The sequence below is a fragment of the Carica papaya genome, chromosome 8, assembly GCF_054855325.1.
Source record: "Carica papaya isolate Zhongbai chromosome 8, ASM5485532v1, whole genome shotgun sequence".
NCBI classification, from domain to species: domain Eukaryota; kingdom Viridiplantae; phylum Streptophyta; class Magnoliopsida; order Brassicales; family Caricaceae; genus Carica; species Carica papaya.
The window spans coordinates 28,405,772-28,421,881 of record NC_142316.1 but is presented as its reverse complement, the minus strand read 5'-3'; the positions used below and the strand labels follow the sequence as shown (position 1 = coordinate 28,421,881).

Genomic DNA, 16,110 nt, shown 5'->3' with positions numbered 1-16,110 from the left:
GATACTGGGCCCTTTGCCTATTTTTGGTATTTGGATTGGATCGGATCGGACCGGACGGAACCAAAAAGATGTGAACTGACGACAGTCACACAAGTTAACGTGTAAATTTATATTCATGGCATTTAAAATTTGGATTTATCTCATATTTTCCATGTTTTAGTATTTATTTTAATTCTTATGATGTGAGAACGGATTAGAAGTTGAAAAGTTTTGTGTTGAATGTTTGAATTTGGTGTGAACAAATAGAATTTAAAAATAAAAAAACACGTGATTATTGTCCCTTGACGAGACATAAGAAAACTGTTTGTTGTCATAAATTTCTACCCCGACCGACCAAACATTTGCATGTGCTACTGGTTTTTCTCTTCTTTTTATTTTTTAATTTTATGTAGATGAAATTGTTAATACAATTTTTCATTTAAATAGAAAAAGTAACTGATCCATGAGAGAGACGTAGCAGAGTGGAGTTTGGTATGGGCGAGATTAATGTCAAAACTCGTCGGGAAGCTATTAAATTACTGCTGTTTTTATCATTAAATATACACATTCATGATATATACACATATGTGTAGATGAATATATTTTAAATATTATATTATATTATATTACATTATTCTAGAGTGGACCACTTCATAAATTTTATGTAATCTTATTATATTTGTATATAATATAACAATTTTAATTATTTAATAATATACATTATTAAATTATTTTTACTCATATTCTCATTAACATATATAAATAAATAAATAAATTACGAGAACACTTTTAAGGGTATCATATTTTTTTATTTTATTTAATAAAAATTTCAACTAAATTAACTTTTAAAAGTTAATTATTTTAAAAAACACTACATTAAAATATATATTTTACAAGTGGTGTATATATGTGACAGCATCCTAGTATATCAACCATATCAAAACCGGTAATTCAATTTCAACTAGCTTTTGGAAAGCTGCATACGGCGTGTATTTACTGTATACTACTTTCAAGATCTAACTGTATAAAACTTACAAACATATATACATGCATACAAACACATACACACCAAAACAGCAATATGTTTTATTTATATAAAAAATAAATGCACTTGATTTGCTAATACATTTTTTAAAGATGGAACTTGATAATTCATTATTACCATGATACTGTTTCTAAAAAAATATTGAATAAGATTGGAACCATGTACGTATAAATATTTAACGACTAAACAAATCAAATTTATAATTCAAATTAAAAACAAAAATATATCACTAAAAATAAAAAGAATTATATTACAAAAAGATATTTTTGGTACAGCATAATGTTGTTATTGTACACTAACACAAAGTAGGTGAAATGTATATACACATACAATTAATTTTTTTATTAAGTCGTTTACTAATTGTAATTAATATTCTAAGCAGCTAATTAAGCCACCGGTACAAAGTAGTTTTTTGGAAGTTTCATTTTTCCCAATTCCTTGGAGATATATACATGGAGAAGGATTTGTTATGATTTTAATGTAAAATCAAAATCCAACATGCTTATCGCGATCTTAAGTTTTCTTGGAAAAATATATCCAATCAATTAATTACTTCTCCTCTTCCAATTGTTTGGATGCACATCTAACATGGAAGAGGATGGATTTTTTTTTTTTTTTTTTAACCCTTTTTAGGGGGAAATCAAATCCAATATCTTAATCTGGATTTTCTACTCTTCTTAGCTTAAATCAGGATCCCAATAAGTTTTGCAGGATTCTGTACACATTTTTCTAATTACTTTCTCCTCATCAGGAATAAACGAGGTATTTATCTTTCACTTTTCCTGGATAAACACAAACTTCTACGCCTATGGTATACCCCAGAAAGCTTTATTACAAAATCCAATTCATATCCCCCCAGAAAATAGGGGATCACGACGGAAAATATCCAACTCAACTGGTATACATCTCCTGTTTACTTCTTTGCGCCTATAAATATGTGTCCGTCTAATACCCAACCCCGTACATAATTCATCTACTGCAAATAGATACGTACAAGTATTCTCTATAAAGACTTCCTTCTCCTCTTGTTTTTCATTCACACCAATTGATTATTCACTCAAGACGGCCAAGATGGTGACTTTCAGCAATGGCGGCAACACATGCTCATTTTTCTCTGCTCACGGCGAAATACCCATAACAACTCCTACCTTCTCGTCGGATCCAGTTATTAATCTTGATCAGTAAGTCCTTTGCTTTAAACATTTTAATTTGATGTTAGTTTCTTTAAAATCGATGTTGTCAAGTAGGCAATACTGAAAACACTGTAAATATAGACTTGTTTACTGTCTGGCAACAGCATGCATGCATGGCAATTATTAGATAAATCTTATTTTTTTTGGGGGTATGGGCAGAGGTGATCCAACGATCTTCGAAGGGTACTGGAGGAAGCAGGGGGACAAGTGTACGGTGGTGATTTCAGGATGGGATTTGATGAGCTACTTCAGCGACGTTGGGAACATATGCTGGTTTCTGGAGAGTGGACTGGGCGATGCGATCAGGAGATTGCATATGGTGGTGGGAAATGCGGTGGCGGAAGATCGTTATATCGTGGTGGGGACGGGCTCCACCCAACTCTACCAGGCCGCCTTGTACGCCCTCACTTTTGCCGGCGGACCTGATCCCGTCAATGTTGTATCCGCCGCCCCTTGTTACTCGGTGAGCCAATCAGCATATCTTTCCACAGACATTGCTTAGCTCTAATTAATTATACAAGCATTTCAATTTCTTTCTCGGAAAAACAAATTGATCATCATCAAATTCTAAATGAGTTAAATCTACCTGGAGATTACGGTCTCTAAATTTACTCAATTTATTGGGGAGTCTTATTTAAGTCTTAATGAAAAAACTGAAAGATATCTTCTACTCTTTCAAAAAAAAATTACTAATGAATTTATAGATCTAGATTACGCATGTTAGTACTTTTTTTGCTGCATGATTAATACATTTATTTTTATATTAAAAATTATAATTTCAAGTTGGAGTATTTATTTTTATGTATATGAAAAATTTTGTTGTAATAAATATACATATGTTATTTAATTAATAAAATAAATATATATAGATTAAGTACACATAGTGTCCGAGTTGATCACTATAAGATATAAGATAATGAAGGAAAAAGGAAACATAATTAATGGTGGCACGAAGTGAGGAAAACAGCTTTGGATCCTGAGACAAAGGGACAGACATGTTCCTTAATCCTCAAAAACACACACATATTGAGAAACAAGCATATGCATCCGCCTGAATGTGTTATCAATCCTTGGGCGCCATTAATGAATCGTAACATGGGCATGTCTACTTTTGGAACCATGTTGGTCAAACTATCATATCCTTACATTTCAAAAGAAGAACTGTGATTAATCTATTTGACTGACATAGTTAATTATTAACCAGGAATATTAAAGGTAGAAACCTGGAAAGTTTAATTAGTCCAATGAGTTATCTATGTTTGTGTAAGTAATGATTAGATACTATAAAGAAACCATGTTTAATTGGGTTTTATTTTTACAGTCATACTCGGTGGAGACAGACTTGGTGCGTTCAGGGCTGTATAAATGGGCAGGTGATGCAAGAAGTTACGATAAGGAAGGACCGTACATTGAGGTGATCAACTCACCAAACAACCCTGATGGTAGTATCAGAGAATCTGTGGTGAAACGTGAAGGAGGAAAGCTAATCCATGACCTTGCCTACTACTGGCCTCATTATACGCCAATCACCGCCGCTGCTGACCACGATATCATGCTCTTTACTTTATCCAAAGCCACCGGACATGCCGGTTCTCGCATCGGGTGAGCAATATGTACATATATAATACATGTATATGCATATATGCAGGAAATCTGAACTTTTCCTTTTCTTTTTTGGATAAAGATGGGCTCTTGTTAAAGATAAGGAAGTGGCTTCAAAGATGGTAAATTACATTCAGCTGAACTCTATTGGTGTATCAAAAGAGTCTCAAATTCGTGCTGCGAAGATTCTTGAAGTGATCAGTGATGAATGCCAAAATTCTTCTGACAACTTCTTCGAACATGGTCATCGTCTCATGGCTGAAAGATGGAAGAAACTACGAAAACTAGTTAAACACAATGAAGTCTTCAGTTTGCCTAAATACCCTCGAGAGTTCTGCAACTTCAGTAGAACGATCAAAGAATCAAACCCTGGTAATGCATCATATATATATATATATACATACATGTAAAATTGGTATATAAATCAATTATTGTTTGGCCAAAGAAAAAAAGTCTCATGTTTGTTTTAATTTACCAACAGGATTTGCATGGCTGAGAAGCAAGGATGGTAGAGACTCTGGAAGTCTTTTAAAAGCATATAAGATACTGGGAAGGGGTGGATCGTCGTTTGAGAGTGATCCAGAGTACGTTCGGATTAGCATGCTCAGCCGAGACGATGTGTTCAATACTTTCTTGGAAAGGTTATCAGCAATCAAATAACTGGAAATCATAAATCAGTACTCCATGGAAATGTTAATATGTGGTGGATGAATGCTGACATCTCAAGATATTTTTAAACACAGTCAGAGAAGTAGAAAGGGTTTGACTGCAATACAAAAAGTCAAAGACAGTACAGTTGCCTACATTGCATATTGGATTTTGCTTTCCCTTTGTTTAAAAAAAAGAACCGCACAGTTGTTGGATTATTAAAGAATAAACTTATCATCTTTTTAATTTAAAGAGTGTGTAATTACTTGAAGCTTGATCTGGCTATTGACCAAGGACTACTAGAGCTTAGGTTGTTGACTTTTCTCATGTGCCAAAAGAAAATATGCTTAAACTAAAATTCTTAAGCAGGCAACCAGTTACTTTTTGTTTATAATTTTTTTTATTTATAAAAACTAAAAATTATATATTTGTCAAAAATATTTTGTGATTTACATTTACATGTATATATTGTTAAATTTAAGATAATATCAAAATAATAATTAATAAAAAAATAAAGAATTAAAAAATTAAACCAATGATAGTTTTATGTTTATTTTCTAGATTCTTAATTAAGTTATTTTTAAAAACTAAATACCATCTTACTTTTTATATTATTCAATAAAAACATTGGAACAATACACAATTCCAAATTAAAGAACCTCCCATTTGTTTCATAAATACAAATAAAAATTCTGTGGAAATGCAAGATTGCAACCTTATTTAACATGCATAAATATGATATCTACGCACAGTATTGAAAGCATCTCCTTGTCAATCTATTAAGTTTAAATAAAACTAGCTTGCCCTACAAATCATTAGTTATAGTGATGATTTTTTCAAGGGATAATGTCTAGAAGCCTCTAAGGAGTTAGATGCTCTCCAAGAAAATATTCAAAAAGGAGAATTTCTAACTCGCAATTCATTAAAACACAAACATTTCAAGTAATCTCACTGTTATTAATTTCAGTAAATCTCATAAAAGTTTTAATAGTGAAAATTATACATTTGAGTATTTACTTAGAATGCATTTGAAAAGGAGATTAGTGAAAAAAATTTACAAAAATAAAAATAATAAATATAAAACTACCATTTAAATTAAAAAAGAAAGAGGTCAAAACATTCAAAATCACATTATTCACATAATTCTTTAAAAGGTCAATTGTACCAAACTCTCTAAATCCAAAAAGGAGAATACTATGAAAAAATACACATTAATACTCATAGCTAAAAGTTAAATAACATAAATTATGGAATGATAACAATTTCATTATTCAAGGAACCTCTCAGAAAGAGTCACATTGATCCCAAATTATCAGCATATGAGGATTAGTAATCAATTATAAACAACAAAATTAACACTAAAAGAGATATATCTATAGTCTTATTTATACACTATGTGTGTGTGTGTGTGTGTGTATATATATAGAGGAATAAGAAGATTAAGTGAAGAACTAGAATACCCAACTAACTTGGAGAATAATTCAAAATTCAAACACTTTATCAGTGGTAAAACTTTCATACAAATTATTTAATAGATGTTAAATAATGAATTGTGTCTACACTTGGATATTAGTCCTGGATTTTGATGTTCAATCATGTCTTGAATCTTTTTACGAATTTTAAATAACGATCAATTTCTATCTGCTTTATTCTTTTATGAGAGAGTGGAGTGATGAATCAGTTTTATTATCACAACATAGAATCACAACCCGTGGGTGATCAATCTTTAAATATGATAATTAGTATCTTGTCCATATTGTCTTGTAATTTATTGTTGTCATCATTCTATATTCTACCTATGCAAATAAACATGTCAAAATCGGTTGTTTGCTTTTTGTTTTTTTGTTTTATCTCCAAAAAATAAGGGACTCTCAAAGGAAGATATATTAACATGTGACAGATCTATGCTCGCCAGTGCATATAACCCAATGACTATCATAGTAGTCCTTGACTTGAAACTTCAAAAGAGATAAGTAAAAATATCATTGTCTTGATGTCCTTTAACATACTTAAGCACTTTGTAGGTAACATTTAGATGTTAATCATGAGGTTGTTTTATGAACTGGCTGGTTAATTGCACTAAAATGACAAAGCTAGTCTTGGGAGAGATAGATACATCAGCTTGCATATAAGTCTTCTTTACATGACAAGATTAGGGATCAATTCACCAACATCCTTTAATAGCTTTATAGTTTGGTCCAATGGTAACTTTGAAAGTTTTGCACTTATTATACCTGTTTCAATTAACAAATTCAAAGCATATTTTCTTTGGTACATATGAATTATATTCTTGGATCGTGCAACTTCTGTTCTAAGAAAATATTCGAGGTTTTCTAGACCTTTGATTGTACCAAGTATGCTAAAGAGTTATTGTAGCAAAACCATTAATTGTGTATATTGTTCATGTGTGATTACAACTTGTTTTGTTGTCTCTGTCTCCCCAAGAGGATCTTAAAACTTGATTAGCGCCAGACACCTTCATCTTCCCATGTAGTCTAAGCCTTTTGGGATATTCATATAGTTTACAACAACTTTCCACATTGTATATGGGCATGCAACAATGAGAATACATAAGTTTACTTAAATTTGTCTTGAAATACTTTTAAACCAATTGACTTGTCATCTTAAAATATAAACAGTAATATATTTCTTTATTGAAGCTAGGGTCTCTAGTGGTTTTATCCGGGTCCCTAATACTAAAAGCCAAACTTTTGTTAGGTGAACTATCTAATGATATTTCTTTGTATTTTTTTTTATTGTACAATTTAATACACTTAATTAAGGTTAAGAGATATTTAATTAATAATATTTAAACTTTAATATCTTTATATGATTCATTTAATTCCATCAGAATTTTTATCATTAAGTTTCTCTATTGGTACTCTATTATAGATCTTAACCCTTAACATATATAGTTTGGAATCGATTCATAATTAAGTAATTTGTCGAAAAGTACTTCGAATTTTGAGAAGTAAATATTTACAATATCCTACTTTTACACAAGGCTAACTATTAATTGCTTTACCTGATAGATCATGGGAGTATTATGTTATGCATATCTCTGTTCCAACTCACTCAAAAACTGATAGGTTGTCTTGACAGAAAAAATGCTACATTTTATCTCTATAGATAATGTGTTTTATATCCGTGTAATAATAATATCATTATACAACTAATATTTTATAAGTGAACTGGTTGAATTTATAAGTTCTTTTAGACTTTCATCAATGAAACATAATTCATTCTTGATTCTCAAAGCACGCTTTAAGGATTTTGCTCAGATGTAGTAGTTGCTGGAGTCCAACAACTGTATCACAAACAAATCTTATGAGCTTTTGTTAGCTCTAAATAATATGGACTTCTTGGATAAGAGGGATCGCACACCCCTACTCGATGAATCTAGGTTCTACATCGAGTTTGAATGAGAGTTTTCATTCTCTATGGTTTGTTTTGATCCAATACAAGATTTTATCAAATAAATATGATGATAATTAAATTGAAAAACAAGTGAATAAACAATGAAGAATCAAGTAAGATGCAAGGAAGAATATAAAGATGATTTGAAAGGACAAAACTCTAATTGACTATCTCTAGATTCTCTTTTTCTTCTTATTTCAAAACTAGGGAAAAAGAATATATGGGGACTAAAACCAGGTGCACCAAAGCCTCGCATACACACAGATATATCCTTTCCTAACCCTAAATAGAAAGGATGCAGTTTGTTAAATAAATATCTACGCACGTATATGTGCGCATCATATACATGCACATATGCACACCTCTTCCTGGGTACCATCACCCGCTTCTAGGATCTCAGAGCTATGCGATCTAGCTTCCTTCAATATCCTTTACCCTAGGAGAACTGGCCAAAACTTGGCACCATTAATAAAATACCTCATAATAAAGCTAACACTGATCATATGTATCCTTACTAACTGTTAAAGCATGAAAGCTGGCTTGTCATTCGATTAAATACCCTTACATACAACGCAGGTTTTGATACTCGCATGTCACTTATGTCAACGCTTTCTCAAGTGTAATACTGATTCATAAAAAGCCACCTAAACCAACAAGACTCGCTCCCATAGCGACACGTATCTTGACGATCTAGTATATACAAATGCAAAATAAATGCAGCAGATGATACTTTTTTACTACTTTGAAGCTTGTACTATGCTGTTTTATTAATGTTATTTCTTCTAAATCACGATGACTGACCTGCTCATTAGAGGGGTAGCGCCAAAGACATCTTTGGCACCTTAGTGACTATATACATGTGTGTGTGTTTTGTAAGTTGAGAAACTAACAACTTTTACACCATTACATTGTCTTAAGTGCTACACTGCTAGTACTTTTTTGTAAACGCAAATTAATGAAATAAGTATACGTAATGGTTTTCTATAACATTGTTTGATTACCGGTATGCGATAAAATTATGTCAGAAATTTAATATAATGATTCAGTGTCAACTACCAATACATACTTTGAAAAATATCTTAGTGCAAATTTAAATACTCCTCAATCCAAATGCAAATTGTTACTTATTTGCAAGTTCAATTTAGATAACAAAATGCTACATTTTCCGTCTCTACAAATAAAGCCACTAAGAAAGACTCAAATGTATCATGAATCATTTTTCTATGTTTTTTTTCAGAAATGCTTCTGTAGGTAGATGGTTGTCACAGAATCATTGCCGCATCTTGTCCACAATGGATGTTTCAGAGATCCTGAAGAATGAATGCGGGAGTGTCGTAATATTTTATTTTACACTCACAGAAACTGGAAAAGATAGGAACCGCAAGAAGACAAACCCAAAGGGAAGTGTGAAACAAATAATTCCTTAATATGTAATCCCACAAGAAGCACCATTTCCAGAAAAGGAACTGACCATGATTATATTAATCACATAATGGTGCTTAGAGCTAAACACTGAGAGTTTAGTGCAAAATTTTCAATTCAAAATACCTTGTTCTTGATTTGCATAAGATAAAAAACTTCCTGAATATCAACATTACAAGGCTACTTGCCGGATTAACAACCTTTAATGCACAGAATCAAGCACAGCAACGCAAATAAAATTTTCTTACCCAAAATGAAAAATTACAATGACTTCCCATTTGCCCTTGTTCGTCTACCAGTTTTGTTATTTCTGTAAATGTTTTCGGTGATTGGATTTCATAATCATATAGGTGGTGGGATCGTAAGCCAATTAAACCAAGCAGCTTTCACACAAGCCGTAATTCATACTCCCCAGCCATGGTTATGTATCTCACCCATGGCAGAGCCTGGTAGCCACTCTTCTCAATAATCTTCAGATAGCGAACCTACAATATTAAAAAATGCATAAACAAACATGATCAGGTTTACTTAAACTTGATTTATCCAACCAGAATTCATGTTTACAAGGAAATTAAGACACTGAACCTCTTAAGAATCTCACTCTTGACAAGTGCTTCTACCTGATCATCTCTTTCCTCTGAAAATGGAGACCAGGTCTCTTTTGCTTATTAAGTTAAACTTGTGGAACTATACGCATATATATTTGTACTCTACGTTAACAATAGCATCTTCTCTCAAAAGCAGAAACACCAGAACACCCCTCCAGAAAACTTATTTTTTCTGGAATGATATGTAGTATACGTTAATAATAGCATCTCTTCTGTTACAGTATCAAATAACAAATATGTTTGTGCAATATGGGATTGCATGGAATTGATAAATCAAGATATTATCAAAGAATTTTTAGAATTCTATATGTTATATTCAAAATTACCTATATCTAGTTTCTACATATCACCTGTAATGTACTCCTGCAATTCCCTGCAATTCTCTCTATGTTTCTTTACCTTGAGCTTGAATTTCTTCTAGCTTATCTACGTTCTTCAATTTCTCACCAAATTTTCTCTATTTCTAAACCATCCGCAAGACAAGGTAGTTTAACAACTACTTGCCCTACATCAATTGATATCAGAGTCTAACTTCTATTCTTATCTTTCTGTCACTCATTTTATATTACCCAAAAAAAACCTCAAATTTCTCCACCATATCAGATAGGTCAATTTGCACCTTATAATCACTTTGAGAGTAGATCAACTTTAACCTGACATGGAATCCAATAAACTGCAAGTTCAATTCATCAATATGATCTACCAGGTTACATATGATGTGTTATACCAAAATTTTGGCCCTTGTGGATGCATATCCAATATCAACGTATTTAAGATGCTGCTATGCCAAAAACTCTCTTAATGGTCATTCCATATAATAACTGTCATCAGTTAAATATTGACTTTTTTTTTCCCTGAAATAAGTCAGTTAAACATTGACTATGAAATAAACTTATACTCAGAAGCTAGGAAAATATGATATCTTCTGAAAAATTAAAGGCTGAGGTTAAGAGTTGAACTAACAGTCCTTCGGCGTTAGAAGATGAAAAACTTGAAGTTCCTTTAACTACCAGCAACAGTCCAAGAGATATCGGCTCCTGCTGAAGTTGTTTTTGTTCATATTAATCATGTTCAGCAATTTCCTCCTTCCAACAATCTTGTTCTACCTCCTATCACGATAATTCCTATTCATAATGACTACACTGAAGAGACTTCTAAGGATAATTTGATTTCAACTTGTTGATTTAATGATCCTATGGAACTTAGAACTTTAGTTAACATTCAGTTTTTGTGTGAAGATTATCAGAATTCTCAACTTCTTGAAGATTTTGAAGAACATGTTGAAGCTTGTCCTATTTTGATGCTCCACCACTTCAAAACTCGAGATCAAGCTTTCACCAAATGGAATAGAATGATGCAGAAAAAAAGACCGTAATTTAGGATAAATTTTCTATTGAAGTAATATTTGTCCTTATTATTGTTATTTTTTATTTTAAAGTTATTTAGGTTTATTTAGATATTAAAATATTTTAACTTCCTTTTAGGTATATTTTAAATATTACAGGAATTATTAAAATTTTTTCTTTTATACTTTATAATATTCTAATTTCTTTCTGGACATATTTTAAATATTATAGAAACTATAATCATTTACATTTTTACTATTACAATTTTCCCTATTAATTATAACTAATGCCTATATAAAGCGTAGCAGTTACCAACAAAGAGAAGCCAACGATAATTAAGAATTTCACTGTTAGTGTTCTACTCCCTATTATCTACTGTTGTGTTTTTTTTTTTTTGGTTACCATTCTATCTAACGTATCCCCTCCATTATGCTTTTCTCTATATTTTTTACCTTGATCCTGAATTTCCCTTTACCTATCTATATTCTCTATTTTTCACCTAAATTTTCTCTATTTTTGAACTATCTACATAAGAAGGTAGTTTAACTGCTATTTGTCCACATCATCTTTAGAATGTATAACATGAGAATTAATATTCTTATTTTACCTATAAAGGATTCATGTCTTGGATTTCTTCTCATAGAAAAAAGAACAAGACTAAATAGAGCAGAATGTACAAGTAAACAATTATTTTGCAATCCCAGTAATAAATCTAGTAAGTGGTTCAACAGAAGTTCATATCAAAACACCACAACGATTAAATCTACCACATCGAACCTAAATTTAGCATTAATTATATATATTCCCTATCTCCCACACCATAGTCTAAATGCACTGCAGTTTAGGTAACAATAGACCAAATTAACCTTGAAAGCTACAGTACTACTTCCTTACCAAACATGACAAAAATATCTTCAGCACCAGAAGTTACAAAATTTTCAAAGGATTAAGATGGTGATATCTTCATGGCATAGCAATTGGCTTCAGTATTAAAAAGAAGCAGGCATGTAATCTCAACTACTAGTTTATCACACTTATGGACACACCAAATCCACGTATTCATCCTGAGTTTATCCAGCAGACTTATAGACCAAGTCAATCAAATGTGATTCATTTCTTGGACCTCATGACAGGAATGTTTGCATCTAGATTAATATCATGCCATTCAACAAAAACAGGAATGGTTTTGAGAAAAAAAAAAAGAAACAGCATAGAAAAACTCAGCGCACCTGTATTCCAGAAACAGTAAAATATGGTATCTCAAATTTCACACGTATAGGAGCTTTTCTCTCAGGGGTTGCCTCTTCAGCAGCTATACTGGGGAGACTGAGCTCTGCCCTCAACATATACTCCTAGAAAGCGTGAGATTTTGCAATTAGAAAGAATGCTAAAATGTAATTGCATAAAATAGAATATTTCCAGCTCAAAATCCATCATTCCAAGTAGCCAAAATATTAAGAAAATTTTAATCCAAACTTTGAAGTTAGCTCATACCTTGCCCCCGGGAAAGGATTTAATTTTCCAGCTTAAGGCATCTTTTTCAGGTGCATATGATGCAGATCCCATTGATGTCCGCATATTTGGGTTGGAAGCATCAGATGGTACTGGCAACTCAATCTCAACATTTGTAGCAGTACTGTCCAGTAAAAATAACTTTCTTCAGTACTTTGCAAATCTAGACATCAGCCTACCGGACCATGAATGGGGCCATTACAATGTTTAATATAAAAACAAATGTACAGTGGGGTAGACATTCATACCTTCGCTCCTTAAATTGACTCCTTGCCTTTACCAAGACCTCAACACGGCTTCTTGAGTGCCTTTCAACTTGAGCTTCCACCCAGATCAGAGGTTTTACCTGAAAAAATTAATAGAAAAAATAATCAAACATAACCATGCAAAGCAACTTTAAAACAAAATATGGTATGGATCTGATAGAAAGAAACAACACAGTTGAGCATGAGGAGGACCTGGGTACTGAGTCTATATGTCATCAGATCAAAAGATCCATCAGGTGGTATGAAGGATATTGTCCTATCATTTTCAAAACGAGCCAAACGTACACACCTGAACCAAAAATGGGCATTTACTCAAAACGAAATATTCAAGTTTAGATCACAATAATTTATAATTTGTACATCCATCTCAGCACTATTGCACATGGTTTCCGGTACAAAAATAGTTATGCTACATACTGATGAAATTTGATGTCCTCTAAATCAATTGCTTTTCCTTTTGTTGCCCGGCCTTGTGCCTCCAATAATACTCTATCATTCAAGCCAAGCTTACACTCGGGCATGCCACTGCCACAAAATTGTTGAAGGAGTGAAGCATTTAGCAATCAAGCAAAAAAAAAGAAAAAAAATCAAAAGACAGCAATTATCTCTAAATTATGACATTTATTGTAAGTTTTCTCCAGAATGATGCATGAAATTTAGAGAGAAATTCAATTTCTTTTATATTGAAAAGAAGCATATAAATGGGTGTGTGTAGTTTCTGAAAAAAGAAAAAACAGAAAACTAATTACCTATGAATTTCATGAAAAATTGATGTCTGTAGGCAATTTACTAACATAAATAATGAAAAGAGACCAAGTAATAAATTATGATTGTAGTCTTGGCATAACAATATAAAATCAAATTACTTGTTTGCTTGAGAACCAAGGGAATGTTTTACATGAGATACTGAACAATGATATACAACTCCAAGGACCAACACTTAATAGGATTTACTATCGACCTTAAGTGCAGAATTTATGATGACATAGATATTTCTGCAATATATCAACTTACATATCCTCAAAATAGTATTTAACATCTTCAAACCCAAATAGAAATGCGTGCAAAAGACACACAGATTAGTAAGTGAACCATGAATTTGATCATCTTAATGGAACTAAAATATGCCATCTTAACCCTTTATGGAAACTGAAAACCCTAAAAGTCAGTGGAGAATGCACCTCAAATAGGTTCGCATTTTCAGTGCCCCAACGACATCTGACCTAATTATCTGTCCATTGCTGTTGACAAGTATATTAACACTCTCCACCACATCCAAGAAAACCTGAAAAGATAAGCGCAGATCTTATTATGTGGCAGTTCAGACATGTACAAAAAACGTCTTTTTTTGAAATAATGTACAAGACACTTCTAGAAGAAGAAAAAAGCTACCTACTTCATTTTTCTTGTAATTTATACCCTCACTTCGCCAAGACACAGCATTTGTAACAGCCATAGGAGGTCTCTGCGTGACCTCCATCCTATATGCATCTGTCTTGATAAATTCACTAAGAATTCTTGCCTCTGTATATTGAGGGTAGCCAAAGTCCATCATCTCATCAAGCAACTCATACTGCCGAAATAACAGATCCATATGATCTCATGATGTCATGCACTAATTTGAAACATATTAAATAAGCATAAAATGATTCATGTAGCTCTAAGCAAAAGATAAAAAACATACCACTACCACAAAGTTATCCCTAAGTGATTCCTCTTCCAACTCTTCAAAATAATGCTTAAAGACCTGCAAAAACGTTATGACTTGTAACTAATAATCAAAGTTATAAACAGATTTTACCAAATAGTTTATCCAAGTTCCTTTTTTATGTGTAAATAATCCATGTTAAATTAGGTCATATTTTATTAACTTCATTTACATTTACAGATATCATTTCTGTTTTATTGCCAAAATACAACCATGAAGACATGAAATTAGAATTACCAATCGTGCTTACATCAACAACTCGGTGTAGGAAGGAAAGAAGGCTGGCTGCATTGCAATTTTGCCTCGATGCTGTCATCAGGTAAACATTGCTGTGCTGTACAAACATGTATGTTACTCCATTATCATACACAACCGGATCTTGGGACTGAGGATCGCCCTAAAGTACATTAAAACCACAAAACCAACAATAAGCTTTCCATCTTGCTCAAACAAATCCAATCGAGAGGAATTCACGGATAGAACTTGTAAGACACCGGAGTCTGAATTTGTAATGGTAAGATCATCCAGAAAGAAAATATAAACATCAATTGTCAACTTCAAGCTGAAAACATATTGTTTTTAGTTACTAATACAAATAATGCGATTTTGGATCTTGAAGTACTGGAGTTAAGTAAAATGCATCCTCTACTTAACAAAAAGACTAATTCAGTTCCTTTAGATTAGTTACGTGCTTTAGGAAATAGGAAAAAGTACAAAAAAACGAAAAGAAGCTCAAAGTTTTCGTGTTCCTTTCTTCCACCCAGTTTATCAGTAACCAAATCGCACAATTAAGCTTCCACATAAAAGATTATAAAAAAATAGAAAATAAATATACAGTAAGACGATAAGAAAGACAAGAAGCGAACCTCCTTTTCGATGAGCTTGGTGAAGAAGCGCTCTGCTTGAACAGCGGAGACATCCCCCCGGTAGTCGCGCCACACCAGAATGCGCCCCTTGATGTCCAGGAGAAACAGTGCCGAGGCTGCTCCTGCCATTAGTTTCCAGCTTCCTAAGGATCTTCTCGAATTCACAGATCAGATTGGTGTTGGAAATGATTGACGAGATCTAATGGGATCAGAGAGGCGGATTGAAAAGAAGAAGAAATCGAGATCTAACTGAAGGAATTGTATATTTTGCTCCGCCATGGAGTTAGCACCATCTTAACTTGAACTTTCGTCATTGAAGATGCTCATATACCAGTTTAAGAACCAAATAACTTCGTCTCTGATCTTTCCCTTCCCGTCGTCTTTGTTCTGAAACACGAAACACTACGACGTTGTCCAACTGCCCAAAATTCACACAAATAATTAAATAAAAATAACATAATTTGTATATAAAACGACGCTGCTTCGAGTCCGCGAGGA

The 16,110-nt window shown here is 32.6% G+C and overlaps 2 protein-coding genes across 3 annotated transcripts; one reads left to right on the top strand and one right to left on the bottom strand.

The window, feature by feature from the left end:
- The first annotated feature begins 1,753 nt into the window (after positions 1–1,753).
- LOC110813115 (L-tryptophan--pyruvate aminotransferase 1) lies at positions 1,754–4,666 on the top strand. Its single transcript, XM_022040126.2, has 5 exons — positions 1,754–2,205; positions 2,377–2,680; positions 3,539–3,819; positions 3,902–4,191; positions 4,301–4,666. The coding sequence occupies exons 1-5, from the start codon at positions 2,096–2,098 to the stop codon at positions 4,477–4,479; spliced, it is 1,164 nt and encodes a 387-aa protein (XP_021895818.2). The 5' UTR covers positions 1,754–2,095; the 3' UTR covers positions 4,480–4,666.
- A 4,737-nt stretch (positions 4,667–9,403) lies between these two features.
- LOC110813139 (AP-1 complex subunit mu-2) lies at positions 9,404–16,025 on the bottom strand. 2 transcript variants are annotated; one of them, XM_022040163.2, is made up of 12 exons: positions 15,613–16,025; positions 14,997–15,143; positions 14,723–14,785; positions 14,435–14,611; positions 14,220–14,323; positions 13,456–13,563; positions 13,231–13,327; positions 13,021–13,118; positions 12,755–12,896; positions 12,490–12,612; positions 9,892–9,943; positions 9,404–9,791 (listed from the first exon to the last, which is right to left on the bottom strand). In XM_022040163.2, the coding sequence occupies exons 1-11, from the start codon at positions 15,739–15,741 to the stop codon at positions 9,923–9,925; spliced, it is 1,209 nt and encodes a 402-aa protein (XP_021895855.1). In that variant the 5' UTR covers positions 15,742–16,025; the 3' UTR covers positions 9,404–9,791; positions 9,892–9,922. The 2 variants fall into 2 exon arrangements, with proteins under 2 accessions (XP_021895855.1, XP_021895854.1); XM_022040162.2 differs by lacking the exon at positions 9,892–9,943 and having other exon boundaries at positions 15,613–16,023.
- Positions 16,026–16,110: the final 85 nt, after the last annotated feature.